We start from the raw sequence: 23,639 nt of genomic DNA on the forward strand, positions 1-23,639 counted from the left end.
TATTCCTTTGTTTCCCTCTCTCTTAGGGTTTTTATTGTTGTGAAGAGACACCAAGACTCTTATAAAGAAAACTCTTTTTATTTTTATTTATTTTTTATTTTTCCATTTAAAAATTTCCACTTCCTCCCCCTCTTCCATTCCCCTCCTGCTCCCCTACATTCTTCCTCCCTCCCCTTCCCTGTATGAGGGCAGAACACCCGGCCCTGTGGGAAGTCCAAGGCCCTCCCCCTTCATCCAGGCCTAGGAAGCTTTGCAGCCAAATAGACTAGGGTCCCAAAAAGCCAGTACATGGAATAGAAACAAGTCCCAGTGCCATTATCAATGGCTTCTCAGTCAGCCCCCACTGTCAGCCACATTCAGAGAGTCCAATTTGATCACATGCTCGTTCAGTCCCAGTCCATCTGGATTTGGTGAGCTCCCATTGGCTCAGGCACATTGTCTCAGTGGGTGGACCAACCCCTTCAGTCCTGACTTCCTTGCTCACTTTCTCCTTCCTTCTGCTCTTCAACTGGATTTTGGGAGCTCAGTCCAGTGCTCCAATGTGGGTCTCTGTCTCTATCTCCATCCATCACTGGACGAAGGTTCTATGGTGATATTCGAGATATTTATCAGTGTGACTATGAGACAAGGCCAGTTTACAAAGGAAAACATTTAACTGGGGCTGGCTTACAGTTTCAGAGATTCAGTCCATTATCATCGTGAAGGGACTTTGCATCATGCTGGCAGACATGGTGCTGGAGAAGGAGCTGAGAATTCTACATTTTGATCCAAAGGCAGCAGAAGAAGACTAAGACATTGGTCATGGCTTGAACATATGTGAGACCTCAAAGTCTGCCTCCACAGGAGCTCACTTCCTCCAACAAGGCCACACCTACTCCTAATAATGCCACTCCATCTGGGCCAACCATTCAGGCAAATGAGTCTATAAAGGCCACATATATTCAAACCAAACACACTCCCAATTTCACGTCCTCTTTTTAAACCCACTGAGTTCAGTTAGTGATGCCACTATGTGCAACAATGTAAGGTCATTCACTGGAGCCTAGGCAGCCTACCTAGGACTGTGTGGCTGACTCTTTTTTGGTGACCTCCCTCTACAAATCTAGCTAACCTAGACACACTCAAAGCATGTCTCTCTTAAGATAGGTAAATTTTAAAATTAACAGAATATGAGGAAATTTTATGATAGCATAAAAAGATCTAACCTCCAAATTATGGGTATAGAAGACAGAGTAGAAAATAATAATAATCAAAAATCTTTAGAAGACATTTCTTTGCTTTGATTAGAAAGTTTCAGGGATGCAATACAGGAAGAAGTTTGAACATTAGGATATTTAACATACTATTGCTGATAGTGAATGACTGGATAAATTTCCAAAACTAATGATGAAAGATTATGAAATTTTCACTGCCCTGTATGGTAGCAATTGGGTTGTTTATTTATTATGGTGTAGACATTGGCCTGGAATTTGTGAGTAGGGAAAAGGCATGTTCAGAAATGTGGAGATGAATTTTCAAGTATATTTAGGTAGATAATATATGTAATCCATAATATATGTAATGGACTTCCCTGAATGATTGCCCCCGGTTTTATTACAACACCAAGCAGAGGCTTGTGTAGAAAGTCTCACACAAGTGGTTTAAAAATGATCCTGGAGAAACAACTGCATAATAATAACAATCACACTTTGTAGTCTCAGAAAAGCTTCTTTTAAAAATTTAACACTTAGAAATCGTTTGTTTTTCTCTGATTATAGTTTAATTTATTTCCATGCTGACAAAAATAATTTAGATTCTATAAATCTTAATTCTTTAAATTCTATAAATTTTATTTTATTAAAAAGAATAATTTAGTTAAGAATTGGAAAGTAATTGGAATACAATTATAGAATGAGTGCATGCTTTTAGCTTAGGCTGTATAATTACGTATTTATTCAGGTTGTATAAGTATGTAAAACTGGTATTTGACAACAAGACTTATGATAAACCACTTATACTTCATAAGGTAATGTTAAAGAAAATTACAAATTTTCCTATTGTTAATTTACTAATGATAACAAATACTTTAAAATTAGTATTTTTAAAGAGCAAAACTGTGTGGCAAATGTGCTGATAGTTTTTTTTTTTTTGTCAATTTGACACAAACTTAGACATGTCTGGGAAGAGAAATCTCAATTTAGTAAATGCCTTCATCAGATTACTTGTAGGCAAGCCTGTGGGGCATTTTCTTGATTAATGGCTGATGTGAGAGGGATCAGCCCACTGTGGGCTCATATAGGGAAAAAAAAAACAAACTAAGATTTCATGGGGGACAAACAAGTAAGCATTGTTTCTTATGGTCTTTGTTTCATTTCCTGCCTCCAGGTTCCTGCCTTGACTTTCCTCAGTGGGCTGTGACTTGAGATATGTGAGCTAAACATATCCTTTCATTTCACAACTTGCTTTTCTTCATGGTCTTTATTCACAACAATTGAAGCCACATTAAGAAATAGTACATTTAACAAGAAAGTTTGTTAATCTTTCGTCCAAACTTCTAAAAAAATATGCTGATAAGTATCATTTAATGATGATAAATTTATACTGATTACCTACAATGCTTAGCATTTTTTGTAGTCATTTCACAGAACAGGGAACACGATTAAGACTTTGCATCTTGCCCTTCTTTATACAAACACACGCACACATTTTACATGTCCATAAATCCTATAGAAATAGTTTTATCTCATTAGCTATTTGTGTTATATATAAGAAATACTTAATCTGGCACAATAGTTCAGCAGGTATAAGGTGTTGACTGCCAATCTTGATGATCTGAGTTCAATCCTCAGGACAGACGCCCATGATGGAAGGAGGCAAAGGGTTCATGCTAACTATCTTCTGGGTGTACAATGGTGGCCCCCAGCAAAAATAATAAATGCTGAATATTTAAAATATTTACTTATAAAGACATCTATTAAAGTTGGAAAAGTTGCTCAATTGGTAAAATACTTGCCTTGTAACCATGAAATCTGAAGTATCCCAAGGTTGAAGAAATAGCTTCTTTGAATAGGAAAAGTTCTTAATTTCCTTTTTGAAACTACATAAAACCAACAGCATCTTGTAATCAGCAAAGAAATTACTTTGAAGTATAAGGACAAGCTCTTTGCTTCAGTGAAACTGGAGCTGAGCATCCTACTGTCTAAGAGAACTTTTCTTGATGGGTGGTGATGGCTATGCTTATCTGTAGTTTAAGGACAAATGTTTATACTTATTGTTAGGAATTCTGCTGGTTTAGTAAATTAGTGAGTATAGATCCCCTACCAATATGTGTGCCTTCAGTAGCACTGAGTAATTAGCTTGGGTTCCAGTACCAGGCGTGTTTTTTTCCTTTTGATAAGTAGATTCTAAGTCCAATTAGGAGCTGTTCATTAGTGTGCTAGTATGTATGCCACTACTACATACTGACTGCATTGGGGAAGGATGCTTAAAAGAAATCCCACACTAGCTCAGAATTGAGAAATATATGGTTATTTATTTAGGGGTAAACTCAAAAATCACAATCCTCTGATTGAAGGGAGAACAGAAACTGAATCCAGCAACTGGAAAGAGAGCTGATGCATGGCATGCTTATACAGTATAAGAGGCCACAGCCCAGTGGGCAGGTAACCACTGGCTGTAAGACTTCCTATAGCACCTCTTCCTTTTGTTTAAATAAGAGCGTTCTAAGCCTAATGCAAAATTATGTACAATAAGAACAAATATATTCAATAATTATTCTATCCTAACTAGTCTAATAAATAAATTGGCCAAGTCATGAGAGGAAAGTATCTACAACTATCTAGTCTTCAACCCTATTGAAGATCCAAGAAGGGAAATAATATTACTTAAGTAAGCAGGAAGTGCAATCAAGCAACTTTCCAAATGTGCAACAAATGACAGAGACAACTGGCTACCTGGGAGATCACCCAAAGTGTCATTTGCAATGTTGAAGTAACCAACTTTGGCTAAGGCCTAGAATAACTGACAGACCATTTTCAGAGGCAGGAAAATTTTCAAAACTGTCTTACCCTGCCTTGGCAATATTTGACAGTCCTGCTGATCCATTTCTGGAAACTATGTATCTTGTCAGTGGTTGAGGCATAGGCACTTCCTTGCCCAAAAGCCAGTTTTGTCAAGAAGAAAACAAGCTCCAAGTGGTGTGTCTTCGGTGTTCAACATTCTCTCAGGAATAGATCGGTGCTGCCAGGAACAATCGTGTCTCACTTCAACAAAACCCTAAGTTATTTAAATGCCATATTCTTCAGCTCTTTCAAGTGGTTGAAGATTACCTATCTATGCAGAATATAATCTTTTATGTATCTAAGAAACCTGATTAGTCTAACTTTAAGTATGACAGATGACTATTGATCAATAATTCTTAATACCTATATAACTTATAGACTAAGACCTCATATTAGAATATTATACAATAAACAAATGTGCAACAAGTGAGGACAATGACCTCAAACTGCAAAAAATGCATATATATCTTGATCAGAGTTGGAAATGTACATTGCAATATGATAAATATATTAACATATAAAAATGTTTTAAACAGAGGCAGAAGCATGCATGCATACAATATTCTAACTCAGTCGGTAGAACATGAGACTATTAATCTCAGTGTCATGGATTTGTGCCCCACGTTGGGTGCCAAATGTGAAAGGATGCTTAAAAGAAATACCACTCTAGCTCAGAACTGAGAAATAGTTGGTTATTTATTTAGGGGTAAACTCATAAATCAGAATCCTTTGCTTGAACGGAGAACAGAACCCAAATCTAGCAACCAGAAAGAGGGCAAACACATGCTCTACAATGGCTTAGATAGTATAAGAAGCCACACCCCAGTGGGTGGGTTACCACTGGTTGTAAGACTTCCTACAGCACCATGTCATGCTGATAGTTGATTTGCTCATAGGTGTCATAGCAGGATAGGACTGTTGGTTGACCCCTCCTTTGGAAGCTTGCAAGACTTCAATCCTAAACAAAAACTACAAGAATGTGGAGATTTGGGAAAATAGTCTTCCCTAAAAAAGAACACACCAATTGGTTACTCAATACCAAGTGATCAGATCCTGAAAACATTCATCTAATTAACATTATACAGAACAAGTGGGTGACACTTAAGAACTTGCATGTGTATACTCATACATATATGCATATAACAAAAGAAGGGAAAAGAGGTCATGAATTTGAAACAGAGCAATGAGAGGTGTATGTGAGGGTTTGGAGGGAAGAAAGAGTATAGAGCAATGTTGTAATTACCTGATATCCTCAAAAATAATAAAGTATACCTATCTCAGTTCATTAACTGTTCATACTTAACATTTTTTCTGACTTATCCATATGGTAGACATTTTTGTGACCTGGTTTTTAGTGAAAGAGTTTTATACCATGTTATTTAGAATGCCTTTTGTGATTTCAGTGTTCTCTCTGATTATAAGATAGCTTTGTATTATTTAGCTACATAAATCATTTACCTCTCCTCTATGGACCACCTATTATCCATATATAATCTTATCTATTTATCTATCATCTATAACCATATGATTTATTTATTTGGTATCTACCAACCTATCCATGATGTATCCCACATATCTATCATCTATGTACCCTCAATAATTATCTATCTATCTATCTATCTATCTATCTATCTATCATTCTATCATCTATAAATCATCTATTATACTCATTTGTAAAAGATGTTAAAAATTCCTTCTCTGTATCAAATACATTGAATCTATACATATGGTTTATTATTGGAGTCCATTCTGTTTGCTAATGAAAAATTATCACTGCATTATATGATCAGTGCTTATAATTTTTACTGAGTCATTTTGTTTATAGTAAAACTTACATTTTCTTTTCCATCATGTTTTATGGTCACCTCTTTTAAGACAAATTCATTAAGAACATTTTTATTTTCATGTTCAGGCTTAATTCCTAAATTGCTTCTTCTCTTAACACGTTATTCTACCTTTACAATGGTACCGTGCATAATGCTGTGTTTATGTATTCAAAATCCTTGACAAGTCTTAAAGGGAGAAATGATTTCATCATTTACTGTTCCAAACATTTATCAGTGAGAACCACATTTAGAACTTGATGATTACTGACTGGGTAACCTCTGACACAGAACATGTCAAATGGGGGGAACACAAGTCAATTCCAAGCTAATCCAAATACAGTATACTGAGGTTTTTCTTTCTTTAAAAAGGGGCTGGAGAGATGGCTCAGTGATTAAGAGCGTTGCCTGCTCTTCCAAAGGTCCTGAGTTCAATTTCCAGCAACCACATGGTGGCTCACAACCATCTGAAATGAGGTCTGGTGCCCTCTTCTGGCCTTCAGGCATACACACAGAAAGAATATTGTATACATAATAAATAAATAAATAAATAAATAAATAAATAAATAAATATTTTTTAAAAAAAGGAACTCACGGAACAGAAATGGGGGTCCAACAATTAGGTGTGAAGCACAGGAAAAGAGGAGGGACGAGTAGGCAGGACTGCAATTTTTGGTATCCCAAAGTCACTCTTCAACCTAGTCCAGCCTCTCAAAGGCCATTGGCTAAAGGAGGTTTCCCATCAAGCCTCTCATTGAGCACACAGACAGAATAATTATTGGCACACAGTTACATGTTTTGGTGCCTAACTATATTTTCAAACCATTTCAGGATGAAAGTTCTATAGAAAGTGATGAATTTGATATGAGTGATTCAACAAGGATGTCAGCCGTGAACTCTGACCTTAGCTCGAATCTGGAAGAAAGAATGCAAAGTCCCCAGACTCTCCATGGCCAGCAAGATGGTAAGCCTTTCATACCGAACAAATGAATAAACAAAGCATTGAAGCCTAGCAATGAGTAAGAATCTATTAAAATCAGAACCACCTCTTCATTCTTGTGTCCATTTTTTTAAAAAAATCTGTTTCTATGGAGACTTTTTCTGGGCACTCGGGTTATGTCATCCACTTTATTATTTTTAGATTTAAGTACTCTTTTCAAAATTAAAGTGTTAGACTGATTTATAAAAAGATGTTATGAAATCCAAGCACATTCCTGTTTTGCTTCTCAAATATAGAATGTGCTGCAGGAGAGTAGTTGGATGTCTATCATGATGGTTTCTTATATTACCATTTACTTTTGAGTAAATCAAGAGTTTAAAGATGATTAAACTTTCTTTGACCTAACAACCTAGTCCTAAATATAAAGGTATAACGGACCATATATTAAAAGACAATCTCATGATAGTGATACTGTAGGGAAAATTTACTTTGCTTTGATTCTGAGCTCCTGACTAAAGGGAAGGAAGTGAAGACTGTCATTTTTTATCCCAGAATCTCAGGAAGATTCCTAACTCTTCCCACTGTCGATCTGGAAACAAATCTGAATATTATAGAAAATTCAACTGAAAGTCAGTGCTTTAGGCTCTAAAAACTTCAAAAACTCTGATTTCTGTCATTGTAAATATCAAATTTGATACAAGTAAATATAATAGCTGGTGTAAAATGAAATTGTGTAAACAGAAACTGGATAATTTAATTGTTTTATTAGTTCAGTCTATGTTTACATGACTCTTTCGACTGGTAAGTTTTTTCACTATATCAGTAATTAGGAAAAAATCTTTTCTTGATTTTTTTATGTTGATTTTTTTGTTTTTGATGAAACTTGTTATTAAAACATATCTTTAAAAGTTCCCAGAGTTTCAGGATGATTTCAAATTTAATCGACATCAGAAAGACTTAAGATATCCCTTGTGTTAAATATGCAAATGTCCCCAACATGGAGTTCTCTTTCCCTCATTTTAGAAGTGTATAAGTGGGGTGGAAATCACATCATCATGATTAAAAGAAAGAGACTGTTGTCAGTGACTTCAAGATTATGTCTGACTTGCTATACAGTAGAGGAGCTGTTAAGAAAAAGGGCTTTCATTTGAAAAAACTATAAAGAAATTCTTGTCACTTTGTTCTAAAATAAATAGATATTCAATGATGCCAGCATCACATGTGCATATATCAGTTATTATATATGTATACTGTAATAAATGCAATTTACCTGTTTATGTTCTCATTTTTATATATAATTTTAGAGAATGTACATTTCAGGGAGATGCCTCTAATTACAAAAAGTCGGGGGCTGGAGAAATGGCTCAGTGGTTAAGAGCAGTGTCTGCTCTTCCAGAGGTCTGGAGTTCAATTCCCAGCAACCACATGGTGGCTCCAAACCATCTGTAATGAGATCTGGCACCCTCCTCTGGCGTATGGGTATTAATGGAAGCAGAAAGTTGTATACATAATTACAAAAAGTCATTGCTTTCTTAATTGGAATTGCCAGTTGTAGATCTTTTGCTAGGACACAATTCCTGTGATGAAAACCTATACTGATTTAATAAGATGCATGGAACAACATCCAGTGTTATTTCTGGGGAAAACACTGCTGTGTGTTGATGCCTGCTGCATATGAACCTTGGTTGATCTTCACTGACCTCCTTCCAACCCTCCTCTTAGATATTAAGTGCTCTGGCTCACACTACCCATTGAGTTTTCCTTGGGGTCATCTCTCCTTCTAGAACATGAGAGGTTTCCCCCTTCCTCATACATCATTAGGATCTTGACCTGAAAGCAAGATAATGAGACCTTTGCTTTCCTGTCATCTCTGTGAGCTCCTGGCCACTTTCTGCTCACAGATGATGGGTGTATTCCTTAACTCTGTCCTCATACTCACCACTTGGGAAAGGGAATCTACTAATGTTACTTCCAATAACATTTGCACCCACACGAATCCTCAGTTTTCTTTTTCAAGACCTGCTGTCTATAAAAAGACATCTGCCTAAGGTCCACCTCCCTCTGTCTATCCCCTAATTGTTAATATTCTTCAAAGAACTCATTACCATATGAAACTACATTACTTTCTCATTTATTACCCTTTCTCTTCTGTTTTGCAAGAATTATTAATTCATAAGTCTTCTCATACTGAGTTTCCTGTCATGTGCTCCATTTCAGATAGTTCTTACATGTTCTATCATTTAAATAATTAAGGTGTAGCTTTCTAGCATAATTATGGTTTGCAAAATGAAGTTTAGATATTTCCATATCTTTTTCCCGATGATGGAATTCTCCTAAGTAATTCATGCTACCACCACACTGTGTAATTACTTATACCCCTATATGCATGTGTATGTGCACACAAACACACACTTACATATACTTGTACTATTTTATCGTATTTTATAATTATAGTATGCTCTTTATCTTATGTCATTCATACCTAATTATCCTTCTTTTACAAGATTATATATTTGTATATGTGTGTGCATTGGAATGTGTCTATAAAATATTGTGTGTGCCAACATACATGTGTGTGTATCTTTGTGTATAATGGTAAGCAAATAAATAAATATTTAAAAGTCATAGCCCCAACTTTCATGTAAGATATAATATGAAGAAGTGAAAATGATCTATCTAGCTTGTATGAGAAACCATTTTGCTCTTTAAAAATAAGAATTTATAGTGATAACATTTTAAAATATGTGTCTTTTTAAAGTTACTGTATGTTTTAGGTCCTAAGTCTAGGTTTGTTTGGGATATATTACTTTCTTGTGGATAGTGTATATTAGTCTTTGGATTGTCTTTGTGTTGTAGCTAATCTAATTTTGGGCGAGCATCCCATTGTGAGTCCAGTGTAGAGTTTATAGGGCAGAGCTTCTCAGCCTCCACACTGCTGATCCCTGACTCACTGGGCAGATTTCTAGCAGGCACCATACAGCTACTGACTACATGTTTGTCACATGTTTCCCCCTAGAGACAAGTGTGACTTCTCCAGATATGACAAAGACATCCTTTGTGGCTAGAGTTCAAACAGTTCTACAGGTACAAACAGCTAGATTCTGTGCAAAGCAGAATCTTGCTGCTGAGGAGAAAGCACGGGGAGATGTTTTAAAAAAAAGTTTGAAAAAAGAGTAAAAAGTGTGACACAGTGGGCATCTCTGAGGATGGGAATATTCTAGGACTGTGCTGCTCCATATGGCAGTCACAGTCCATACTGTGGACTCAACAGATGGCTAGTCTGAGTGGGGAGCATTTCAATATGAATAGCATATAATTTAAATTTAAATAACTGCACGTGGTGTCAGACAGTGAAGGATACTCTTGTATTGTTGCAGAGAGCTCCTTTGTCTGTACCCATAAATCAGATGTGTAAAAATGTTGGGAGAAATAGTGATATAAACTCCTATTTAATAATTGGCTAAAACTTTCATTTTACTGGATCTAAAATCTTTTATTGTCCTTGTATTTTCTGCGTGTTATTTCATTTTAACAGGATTCCATGTAGTCCAGGCTAGCCTCACATTTCTGGTCCTCCTGTTTCAGCCTCACTATCCACTAAAACCTAACCAAGGTCATTTTTAAAATCTGAACAAACAACAATATTAAAAATTAGAGCAAACTGTTCGTTTCCTTTAGCATCAAGTTGAGAATCTTTGCTGAAGAGACTGAAGTAGTATGCTGTGGCTTTTTGAAATTCCAGAAATTGTAACATGAGCAGGTTTACATAATGTCTTTTTTGAGCATCATATAAAATGAAGACTGAAAATTAACACCTTTCTATTTTGTTTTAATTTCTCTGTTTATGGAAGATTTGCAATCTAGTCATCAAATTCTGATATATTGGAGAGAGGGAAGACAGGCAGGAAAATGTCTTGCACTGGGTCAGATAATTCAGCAAAGTTCAAGAAAACAGACACTGAATGAAGAATTTATGAGAGACTTATTTCATGATCAGTGTAGAATAGTTTCTTTGGCTCATTTGCAGGCCATGTTGCTTCCCTCACTTAGTAAAGACAAAATACATAGACTCTGACTTAAAAAAAACTATAAGAAATATGTGAAAATCATGGCCTTTGCATAGGAAACATTTTACCCCTATTTCTCGTTTAAAGAAATCATGTTTCCATGTTTAAATAGTTTAATAGGCTTAAAAAATATTTTTGGGTTAAATTCACCTAAAGACTTTGTTTACATTTGAGTTTGCTTAAATTGAGGAAGCGTGTGGTCCTCAGAGTTGCTCTGTAGGCCAGGGATACAGCTTGGGCTTGCAATGGCTGTGGTTCAGAGTTTCAGGAAACATCTCCAGAGCTAACATACACTCCCTCCTGGATTCTGAGACTGCCTGTTTGTTACTTTTATCCTATGGAAGCCATTTAAACAGATCCCAGGTAAAAATGCCACCCTGTGAGTTCCTCACCTTTACATCTCAGACTCTATGATTCCTTGAGCAACAGCAAACTACCTTTCCTCCTCTGGGCTGTTATTTTGCCTAAAGTGTCTGACACTTGCTTTCTGAGGGTGCCTGGTACAGTATAGCTGACGAGAGTAGCTGCCCTGGGAGCAGTCTTGAAGCTTCGGTTTAATGATGCATCTGATTCTCGTTGGTAGGGTCAAAGCAATCTTCTTGGTTTCCTAAATTAAAGACTGTACTGTGAACTACTTCTGATATATTTTTTTGTAAGTGGATATTTGTACCCGATTTAACTCAAAATTTTTACAACAGATTTTTCTTTTTGTAGTCACGGTGAGTTGTTGCTTTTTTTCACTTATTTCTCCTTAAAAAACACTAAAAAGGATGTTAAAAAAAGTTGAGGTAATCCCTATAATTGTCCGCTTTTCATATTAATCGGCTTTAAAACTGAAGGTTTACAACAGAAAATCTGTATTTCTGCTCTTAACACCTCCTATTATTGGACAGTAACTTTATGAACACAGTGTCCTTATGTGCTGTGACTGTGCTATGTCTGAACCAATGTAGCAAAGTAGGGGGTATGTTGTTGTTCTTTGGTTTTTTTGTTTGTTTGTTTTGTTTTTGGCAAATTGGGTTTGGTATTGGGTTTGATGTAGTCATGCAGGGACACATCCACAGAAATATGTCACTAGTGACTGTACCATTGCGTGAACATTGGTGTGCTTCCATAAATGAAGGCAGCTATGATGTCCCTGAAGGATGTGATGTTATGGGAACACCATCACATACATGCTCTTCCATCTACTGAAGGTTATGTCACTCATGACTATTTCATTATTGGATCAACAACTTTTTAACAGTATCTGTGTGTGTATAAATGTCTAGAAAAAGAAAAAAAACATGCAGTTTCATTTTCAACAGTCACCTCAACTTCCACCCAAAATTAGATTTTAAAACATGTAAAATATTTATATTCCATAATTTTTGTTCAATAATACATTTGATAATTCTGTTAGCATTTAGAAATGTGTGACTCATTGACTAGAGTTAAAATTTCATATTTCATCATAATATGTGCTTTATAAAAATGCTTTTGATATATTCAAACTGGTCAGGTTATTTTCTATTCAAAAACATTACATTGGATTTTAGTGGTTAATTCAAATACAAGCACTATACTGTAAAGCACATATGTAATTATATATGCATATATGTGATCTTACAACAATCGTGGTTAATTATATATAATAAATTGTAATGTGACTTATTATCTAAGTCTCTACTAAGAAGATGTAATTAGGAATATTAACTTCAGAAAAAATAGTTAAATGATAGTATAAAATATATTATGTGAGGAGTGGTGGCATAAATCTGCTGCTCAGTATGCAAAATATTAAGAATAGAGAATATAGAGTTAAGACCCGTCCCGGCTACATAATGAAATCTTAGCCCCTAGAATATATATATAAAAAAATAGATAAAATCAGCTTTATTCTTCATTGAAGTAGTTAGTTTCTCATTGCAGTAACATTATCACATGATAAACTGGCCACATTGTATTATCTCCTAAGATTGTAGAATGGAATTAGTCTATCTTAGTGGGGTAGGTATGTGGCAGAAGGCAGCTGATCGGAGAAAGATGACTTTCTATGCTCAGTTCCCTTTTCCTGTATAATCAGAGATTCCAGCCCACAGGGTAGTGTTGCTCACATGCAGAAATGTTCTTCCTTTTTAAGTTAAACTTTTCTGGAAATACCCCCAGTGACACACACAGGTCTGTCTATGTGGTTATTCTAAACTTAGTCAAGTTAGCCATGAAGATTAACCATTATATCTTGTGTTACTTATGCCCAGGTTATTATGGGAATAAAACATCTGAGTAACTTTTGGAATCTAGTGTTTCTAATTCCTTCCTTCTGAATAGAAGACAGAGTTTGCTTATAAGACTGAGCTCATGTGTAAATGGACAGTTTCTGAGATTTCAGCATCTCTTATAAACACCCTCTGGAAAAATTAATCCGGTCAAAGTCCACTAAGCACTGTATGGCCTTGTTAGATGAGCACATCTCAACAAGTCTCTCTTAGAGGACTGGAATTGCTATTTGGCATTACATGAGTACTTCCTATAGTAACACACTAATAAGAGAACATTACCCCCAAATAATAATGTAGAATAGTAGCCCTAAAATATGTTCTTAAGAAAACTATTTAAATATTTTATATTGTTTTCAGCTTTTTTCTTTTCTATAATAAACAGCTTCTTTGAGTCAATTTGCTTCCTTATTGGGGATTTCGGCCTCTCTCAAATACATACATTTCATAAAATACATCCTAAATAGTACAAGTACTTTAGTGTTGGGTAGTCAAAAAAAAAAAAGGAAATAAACTATTCAGAGGTATAATTCTAAAAAGGAACTGTTTGTTTGGTCCTTAAGTGGATTGTGGACAAGAGTAAGGGACAAGGAGTTAATCATCCCCATCCATTCCACATGTGAATTGAATACTGGAGTGGTTAGATAATATAAAAATAAACATAAGGTGTCAGAACTATATGAAATTGTCCCATTCCATTGGTTGATGGAGGAAGGTCATTGGTTAAATAAAAAGAAACTGCTTGGCCCTCATTGGTTAGAAGATAGGTGGGAGGAGTAAACAGAACAGAACGCTGGGAGGAAGAGGAAATGAGCTCAGACTCCACAGCTCTCCTCTCGGGAGCAGACACCCCAGAGAGACACCATGCTCTTCTCTCCCGGGCAGACGCGATTCAGCTCCGACCCAGGATGGACCTAGAATCTTCCCGGTAAGACCGGTGCTCACAGATTATTAGAGATGGGTTGATCGGGATATCAGAATTAGCCAGTAAGGGCTAGAGCTAAAGGGCCAAGCAGTGTTTAAATGAATACAGTTTGTGTGTTGTTATTTTGGGCATAAGCTAGCCGGGCAGGTGGCCGGGGTGCTGGGAACGCAGCCCTGCCATTCATATTACTACAATTGGTCCATTCTAAAGCTCTAGAGTAGCCCGACCTTTAAGAATAGCAAATTAAATAGTACTTGAAATTCCGTGCATTTCCATTTCAGTTAGTAGCAATACCTATACAAGTAGAATGACAATAGCCCTGGGGAAGTGTGAATGGTGTGGATTAAAAATAGAATGTTCTGCTTGCATGATGAATCAGAAAATAGAGAGAGAGGAAATCGGGTCCTACATTTTCTTCTATCCCAGTTTAGACTGTGTGCTTAACTCACAGCATAAATCTCCTGCATTAAAATTTATCGTAAAATTTAGAGCCTGTTGAGCTTCTGTGTAGGTTTTTTGAGACCTATCAAACTAGATGGACATGTAGGAGCCAGTGCTGCCAACCTACTTCTCTCCAGCTCTCCAGGGCTACCCCAGAGTTCCACAATGGCAGCCACTGCAAGTGCAAAGTCTCCTGCACAAACGCTGTTCCACCCAACACTGTCTAAATTTCTTTCAGAAGGAGAGGTTGTGTAGGGTTCAGCTCTGTCCTTCCTTGTGGCAGTTGCCATGGGTTCTTTTATAATTTATGAAAATGCCTCTCTAATACTAGGAAATATTCAGTCCATTTGGGACTATTTGCTGAAAATTGGACACACTGGATGTAAATTGAGAACACACACTTATGGAGATGACATATAGCTATGCAGTGTTTATGTGCAATCCTCTTCTATTGCTCAATGGGTTTGAAAGAGACATTTCAGTAAAATAGGCTCCTGACTAAAACTGCATCCAATTTGGCTAAATACGGTAGTTTTGTGAATTTTAAGGCATATAAACCGTATTAAATGCATCTACTGATCAACATTTAATTTAGTTAGGAAATCTAATAAAACATGGTTTTAATAAGAATGATGTACAACTATACTTGGTGGGAAATTAAATTTAGTGGTTAATTTTTTTATGATGTTGAGTTTTAATTAGAAAACCTATTAAAAGTGTTTTTAGTCTGAATGTCAAATTCCCTAGAGATTCTCCTGTTGATGTAAGTCAGATTGTTCTTCTGCATTTTAAAATCTGTTACTTAGCAGTTTTAAGATTTTTCTGGAAGTTTTGTGTGGACTAAAAGTTTTTTTTTTCAAACAAAAATGTAATAAAATTAGCTTTAAAATTAAGCCTGTTTGTAAACGTGGTTTTGTTCTCCATGTTTAAATCCCAAACATTTCTGTATTTAAAATACCTGAAAATACGACAAAGCTGTCATTTTATTCTCATCAAGTTTCTTTAATACCAAATTAAATTATTTGCTTGATGATTTTATTTAATTATTTTTTGAGTAAAGGTAGTTTAACTAATGAAGCTTTTAGAATGTACTTTTAATGGAAATTGCTCTATAAATAATTAGATCATAATTTTCAGCAATAGATACAAAATATGAGTAATATAAAAAAGAGCAGGCAATTAGAAGGTAATTTACTATGAATTCTAACCAATTTTGATTATTAAATCCTTTAGCTATATTTGTGTGTGTGCACTTGCATGCACATGTACATTTTATCATTTAAAATTCCTTGTAAGTGATGATTATGTTTCTAAAAGCAGACGGAAGAAAAATTTGCCTTATATCTAAATCCTAAATATTAAAAATAGCTCATATTTACTTAATTCTGCATTTACTTAAAATGAGTTTTCAAGGTTATTACATTTGTCTTTCTTGTAAGGCTGTGTTGGTAAGTCTGCTATTTTTCCCCAAGTTAAAGCTCTGCCTCTTAGCATCTCTTTCATATTATGTATATGGTTGCCATGTTAATGAGTACTTAAAGAAATACCTTGTATTCCCATCTGAATCTAGGATCATGCCATGCCTCAAAGGATAGTGTACTGACGTAAAATGAATGCAGGCAGATTGTAAAAAATATATACAGCTTTAATGTAGAAATAGACTTACAGTACCATGGTTCCCGGGCTCCTGCGCGCCCGATTTATAAGTAAACATTTGCCCAAGGCAAGCCCGCCCCCTAAGGGGCTTGCTTAATCCTACATTTCCCCCTTTTGTCTAAATAAGACAGAACTAAACCAAATACAACTATAAACAATAATAACAAATAATAAATATAACAGACAATATTGAGAACAAAAGATTTGCTAGACATTCTATCTCAAGGAGTCTAAATAATGTAGAGAGTAACTACAATGATATAATCTTCAACTCTGTCAAAGATCTGAGAAGGGAGTAAATATTACTTAACAAATGAGAGATATCCAAAATGTGCAACAAATGACAGAGACAACTGACTACCTGGGCAATCACCCAAAGTCTTGTTTGCAATGTTGAGTCAACCAACTTTGGCTAAGGCCTAACATAACTGACATACCATTAATAAATGTAAGGAACTTTTTTAGAATTATCCTACCCTGTCTTGGCAAGATAAGACAATCCTGTTTTATATCTTTGTCAGTAGTTGAGGTATGGGCTTTTCTTAACCCAAAGGCCAGTTCTGCCAAGAACACAAGCTCCCAGTGGAGTGTCTTTGGTGCTCAACGTTCTCTTGGGAGTAGAGTGGTGTTGCCAGGAGTAAGTAATTGTTTCTCGTTGGCATAGAATTCTAGGTTAGATTAAAGGCCATTTTCTACAGCTCTTTGAAGAGGCTGAAGATTATACTATCTATACTAAATATCATCTCTATGTATCTAAAAGACCTGATTAACCTAAAAATAAATATGACAAACATATAATTCTCAATACCTATCTAACTTGAAGACTGAGAGAATAAACAACTGTGCAATATATGAAGAAAATGATCTTCACCTGTAAACAATGTCATTACATATCAAATGTATCAGAGGTAGAAATGTACATTGTGATATGGTAGATGTATCAATACAATATAAGCATACTCTTATACAAAAATAGAGGTAGGAACACTCACATTCAATATTTAATATATCAATATACAGGAAACAGTACCAATATAATTTTCTAAAAACAGTAATTCACAAATACCAATCATCCCATCAAACCAGTTAATCCCCCCTTTTTTTTAATATACCCCTAATTCCATAAAATATCTTCCCATCCCCTCAACCCTAAACCAACTAGGCTCCTATGTATCTTCCTTGATGACCCTAGGGTTTCTGGAACCAATCACCTTCTCTGTTGTTATTATTGGAAAGGCAGGTAGAGCTGTAGGTAGAGCTTTGTGGAAATTGTCCTGGAGGGATTTACTCACAGTTGTAGTTAAAATTTGTCTTTTTACCCTTGCTCTTTTTTTATCAGAATTTAGAAATTTCTCAATTTTTTCAATTTTATTTATCATTGCCTTTTGTAATGTCTGTATCTCCTGTCCAGAATTATGTTTTAAAGCTTTTATTGAGGATTTTAAAGTATGAAGTTTGTCCATTAGAGATAACTTTTCATCTTTGGACATAATTTTTATGGCATAAACCGTGTCTTTTTGTATTGACAATCTTTTTGCCAATCTGTCATAAGCTTTAGACAAAATTTGATTGTCACATTTAGCAGTTTTGATTCTTTCAGTTAATGTTTTAGTTTCTATAGAAAGGGACTGCAGAAGCTTATGATCCAAATCAGCTGTTCCTTCTTCCATAGTAATGAATTTTTCCTTAACATCAGTCTGTACCTTTTCTAAATTTTGCTCAGTTAACTGAGTCATGTTAAACAAAGATCTGTTCTCTTCCTGGAGAACTTCAAACTGATTCTTGAGAAGATTGTTGTCATTCTCAATAGTTTTTAAATGTTCAACCTCTGCCTTAAGAATCCTGGATTTGTCTCTTAAAGACTTTATCATATTTCTATTGTCAAACCATATAGTGCCAAGGAAAACTAAGAATTCCAGAAATATCCATAGATGTGGAGTGATAGACACCTCTTGTAAAATCTCCCACATGGTACACTCAAAAAGGCTGTTAAAGTCTCGAATTGTAACATTTTTAGACATTTTATTTATAAAAGAAAAAAAAAACTTTTACCTGCAATGACCGGTTCCTGCCAGTGGTGACAAAAGAGTCCATTTGAGTCCACGTGGCCTAAATCTGAAAGAATTGACTCAAAACCGAAAGTTGGAGCTGATGCCAGACTGATAAATAGCAATTGGGAGGGAAGGCCAAGGCTGAACTAAGCCACCCGCAGAGAGGGGATGCGCTGTGTACTGATCACGCTGTTGCAGAGGTGCTTGTACCACTGTCAGACAGGGCGGGGCGCACAGACTTGGCCGATTCCAAACCGCAGGGGCTAAGTCTCCCGTCCCCTTTGGCGACTTTCTAGCAGGCGCCAGGAAAAATCGAGTCACTCAGAATCTCAGCTGCTTCTGCAGCCGTATTCGGGCAGAAGCAAACCGGCAAGGAGCAGTGCTGAGAGGGTACAATCTGTGCGCAGAGGGAGGCCTCCGGAGGGGGGTTGCCGCTGGCTCCCAGCGGTCGCCCCGAGGAGGCTCTGATTCGGGGCGGATATCTGCAAAGCCCCATGTTGGGTGCCAAGTGTACTGACATAAAATGAATGCAGGCAGATTGTAAAAAATATATACAGCTTTAATGTAGAAATAGACTTACAGTACCACAGTTCCTGCGGAGAAACAGGAAGCAGAAGAGATGCGCCAGCTCCTGCACGCCAGATTTATAAGTAAACACTTGCCCAAGGCAAGCCTGCCCCCTAAGGGGCTGGCTTAACCCTACAGGCTAGCCTTCTTAGCTAGATCACACTCCATTAATTCAGGGGATGACGTTTACCAGACTTGCTTTGACACACCTGCTTAGGTCAACAAAGTATGTTATGACTTGGGAATTTTGCTTCCCACCAAGTTATTTAGTGATACTGTATTTGAGGTTTGTTGACATTTTCTAGTCTGTGAATGACTGCATAAATCAGTACCCTGAGAGATAATAGACTCCTGCTAAAACTGAGAAGCAGATTCAAGACATGTTCAGTCAGAATATTAAGTCATGTGTGTCTCCCATTGTACAGGTAAAAAGTTCTCATGACTCTTAGAGAAGACATATTCTGTGCTTTTATTCAGGGCTGTGTGTTCCTGTGTGTGTGTGTGCATGCGTGTGTGTGTGTGTATGTTTGTGTCTTGAGATAGGTTCTGGCTATGGATCATTGACTAGCCTGTACCTTTCTATATAGCCCAGGTTACTCTCAAACTAGAGGTGATTCTCTCATCTCAGTATGCCAGTTGCTGTAACTAGGCATGAACCAGCATGCTTCACTTGCTCAAACACATTGTGAACCTATCTGTAAGCCATTTTCTGAATCTTATTGCAACATGAGAACCACCTAGGTTTCTCTTACGTGATTGTCTTGAGCATCAGTTTCCTTTTCTCTAATTTCTAGTTCTTTGGTGTTAATACCACACAACTATATTTTATAAAATTTCATAGGAAGACAAATTAATGGTGCATTTCTTTACTATTCTCTTGTGCTCCTTTGAGTCAGCCAGCTGCTATTAAAGAAAAGAAGAAAGACAAACAACTTTACTCCTTAGGCAATTCAGCAACTCAATAAGTTTAGTGTTGAATAAGGCTTTGAAGCTAGAGTTGTATGACAGCTGGGCAAACAGATTAATCAACCTCAGCACAGAGGTAAATTGACCATAAAAATCTTTATTTACTGGGTTGATAAGAATCATAGTAAGATTGTGGGTTGATAAAGAGAAAGGACAGCTGGAGGATATTGAAGAAAGGGACTGGAAGGATAGTTTATTGTATTTATTATAAAATTGCAGGATAATTGTTTTCTTATCAGTCCTCATGTCTCCATTTGACTGGGTGTGCTTTGGAGCCAAGAAATAATCCTATCTTATCCATCATTGTACACTCCTTCAGGGTGAGACAGCCTGAAAACTAAACTCATATCTGCACTGAAACTGTGTTCTGGTGTTTCTTCCCTGTCTGCTCATCTCTGTAGTAAGATATAATCCATTTTTATTCAGTGTCTTTGACTAAGAGTTTAGTGATGTGTGCTTTCTGTGTTTATCTTCCAGATCCACCTCTGAACAATGAAACAGTAGTGTATGATCTTAACTGAGCTCAAGAAGACAGTTTGAAGAAACTGTTAAATCAAATAATTTATTAGTGGTATTTTATGAAATATTACTCTTAACAAATTAGCTATTCACATTAGTGTTTACAAACATTGTACTATATCCATCATAAATTTATTATGAAACTAACAAAACAATTAAAGAAAAAGAAACTTGAAGTGAGACTGCATGGGCTTGTGCCTACTCTCCCAGTAACATTTGCAGTCTAATGTATGTGAGAATTATTTTCTTTGTATCTTCAAATGAGTTTAATACTCTTTGGTTGGTAAACATGGACTAAAGGGTTATGGGATGATGGAAGGCTCATCACTAGCCTTCTCTTAGCCATCTGAATATCTTTATTGCACACACAAAGAGTGCTCAGAAAGCAGGGAGATTGATGAAGGAACAGGCTGAGTTTATTCCTGTAAACACGATTGAGGACTCCCTACATTCTTTCCCTTTCATCTACCATGCGTTGGTGAAAAGATAAATGTGGTCAAAATCCATAGGCAGTATGAAACCTCACAGTTATCTCAAGAATGTTATTGAGGGAAAACTTTCCTTCCTCTTTATGAATACACTTACCTATTCGGCTCTTGAAAGTAGATAAACATGCATGTTAGTTAACTTTTTATCTCTGACCAAATAAGATAAAAACCTAAATCAAACAATTTATTTGGACTCTTACTTCACAGAAATAAGACCACAATCATTAACTCTATTGATTATGAGCTCCCAGTTAGGCAGAAAAATCATGTTAGAAGGAACCAATGGCTGAGGCTACTCATTCTGTGATGGACAGAATGCAAAGTAAGAGAATACAGGAAAGGTCAAGGGACATGCTACCATGTCATCCCCAAATACCATTCTATTATGACTTATCCTAGGGATTCATTCATTCAGTAGAACAAAATCCTCATGAATGGATCAGCTCTGGAAGTGTCCCCCACAAACATGCCAGTGGTGCACTTACTAAACTCACAGGCATCTCTTGATTTGTACAGTTGACAGTCAAGATAAAGCATCAGGAAGGAGCACAAGTGTGTGCAGTGAGTAATGAGAGGAGAGAGAGCAGAGGGAGGGAGGATGACAGGAAAAAGTAGGAGCAGAAGCAGGAAAGAGCAGAAATCAGAGGAAGAAAAGAGAAAGGCACCGAGGAGGAAAGCAGTGGACTGAGAAAGTCAGTTGAGAAGAGAGATGGTTCCACAATAACTGTTACTTTTAACTTTTCTAAAAAAAATTTTTCATTCTTTACCATTTTTTGTACTTTTTAAAATGTCTTCACTATGTATTTGATTACCTGAAATATTGAGATAGCTTCCAGAATTTTGAAGTTGTTTTAAATTGAATATCTTCAACTAGTCTCTCAGCATAGAGATTTTTTTTTAATAACGTATTATTACTTTGAGATTATAAAAGCTTGGAATAGCTCTTAGCATTACACAGAATAAGGAGCTCAACTCATCAAGACTTGACTTTGTCTTTATCCAATATATGACAAGCCATGGAAATGTGACTGTAATTTTTCATTCAGCAGAGTTGGTACACTGAATGCTTAGCCTAGTGTTTTCTTGTAGTCTGCGAACGTGTACACAATCTTGTAATCCATGCCAATACTATAGGTAGTTTTTTCTTCTAAACTTCCATGTGCACAAATCTTTCAGTCAGAAGAATATATCTAAACTCTCTTATAGTATAACTATAAAGTCAGATATTTTTAAAGTATTCCTAACAAAATATGAGCATAGATGATGATGGAAGCTCACTTCTCTTGATTATATATTATCTGTCACATATGGCTATAGAGTTAACTTGGTAAGTTTGTTATATATGTACAAAGAGGCTGTTATTTTCTTGATACAGATGAGGAAATGCACATTCATTCATTAAACTATTATCTCCATAACTTGGAACGGTAGAAGCATGATTAGAGTACACACATTCAGCTTATGGAGAACTTGGCATCAGATGTGAGTTTCTAAGTTCACATCAGATGAGTTTCACGAGTTCCTAATGCCCTCCTCTGTAACTACTCCAGTCATCACGCTCTGTAGTCTGTAAGTCATGGCACCGCCCTCATTCACCTGAACGTATAATTAATGGTCCAATATCTTCAGGCAGCGTATATGCGTTTGAATCCACCTGTATAATAACTCCTTTGAAAGATTTGCATATCCTTCCAGTTTTTGACTGCATTGTTCTTTATTTTATTCCACAGTAGAGGTCACTCAATGTTATTCCTAGCCATCAAAATCTAATGGTTCTGGATAGTTTTCCAAAGCATAAGCAAACTTTGAATTCTGTTTATTTCAACAACATCTCTTGGCAATAATTACTCTGTGTTTAAAATTCCTATTTCATTTATCTGTTGAAAGTGTAATTGACTTCTGACAATTCGTTCATCCTTCTGTATTCTCCCCTTGTGTAGAAAGGACAATAAGAAATTGTGTTGGTTCCCTCTATTGCCTTTATTGGTTTGAATTTTCTCGTTCCATTTTACTATGCTTTATTCTAAATAATGAGACCAGGCTTTGGCGGAAAGTAGAGTAAAAACACTTTCATTCATGACTATCTACTCATGCTAAATGTGATTAACATTTTTTCATAAGTCTTTTATTTTTAACAGTTTTGAGCTTTGCCTCACATAAAAATAACAATGAAATATAGTTTTTGAATAGTGCCATTTTCCTACATAAAGAATCAAAGAAAATGAGCTGTTTGAAATATCAGCCAAGAAAATACCATACCCTAAGATAAATATAACTATAATGGCCCTTAGAAATAATAAACATACTTAAAAAGATTTTTAAATTGTATTGAAAGTAGAAATTGTCTAAAGTATAATGTATCCATCTGAGTAGACCTGGATGATAATAAGATACTCGATCCTAAAGCAAACTGTGAAAATAATACAAAGCAACACATTTCAGCAGAAACAAATTGAGGTTAATTGTAACTGTGAACAGGAAACAACTGTTCAGTAAACTTCATTAAGTGCTTACAAGACATAGGTTTGGGGGGATGTATTTGGTGAGTTGAGAAGTTAGTTACCTCATTACTAATTGTAGTCACTACTTACTAGTTACCACATATTTTCCTCCGATTGTTTTATGCAGTATCTGTCCCTCCCTGTGTTACAAAGCTTGCCAGCTGCCAATCTGTAAACAGGACAGTTCCTGCATCTCGTATCTTTGGGTAACTGAGCAGCTCCTAATTCTTATGATAAAAAGAAAGGAGTCACTCTATTCAAGAAACGTTTTACAAAGTAGATATTTTGTCCTTTCCTCTGAAAATGTTTTTCTTTTCACCCATGGAGGGTAGATATCCTAATACAAGGTAAGAAATTTAACAAACCAGAATTGTCTATTTTTATTTTTCAATTGTTT

The 23,639-nt window shown here is 36.0% G+C and overlaps 1 protein-coding gene across 6 annotated transcripts in view; it reads left to right on the forward strand.

Moving 5' to 3' along the window:
• Positions 1-23,639, forward strand: part of LOC121441864 (nucleolar protein 4) — a 356,406-nt gene that overhangs the window by 134,198 nt on the left and 198,569 nt on the right. For all 6 annotated transcript variants that reach the window (XM_041643194.1, XM_041643188.1, XM_041643189.1 and 3 more), the window contains one exon: positions 6,695-6,827. In XM_041643194.1, the coding sequence (XP_041499128.1) occupies positions 6,695-6,827 (133 nt within the window). The remainder of the gene's footprint in view (positions 1-6,694; positions 6,828-23,639) is intronic.

This window comes from Microtus oregoni, unplaced genomic scaffold (genome assembly GCF_018167655.1).
Source record: "Microtus oregoni isolate MIOR12 unplaced genomic scaffold, Mior012 000082F_ref0000272, whole genome shotgun sequence".
In the NCBI taxonomy this organism is placed as follows: Eukaryota; Metazoa; Chordata; class Mammalia; order Rodentia; family Cricetidae; genus Microtus; species Microtus oregoni.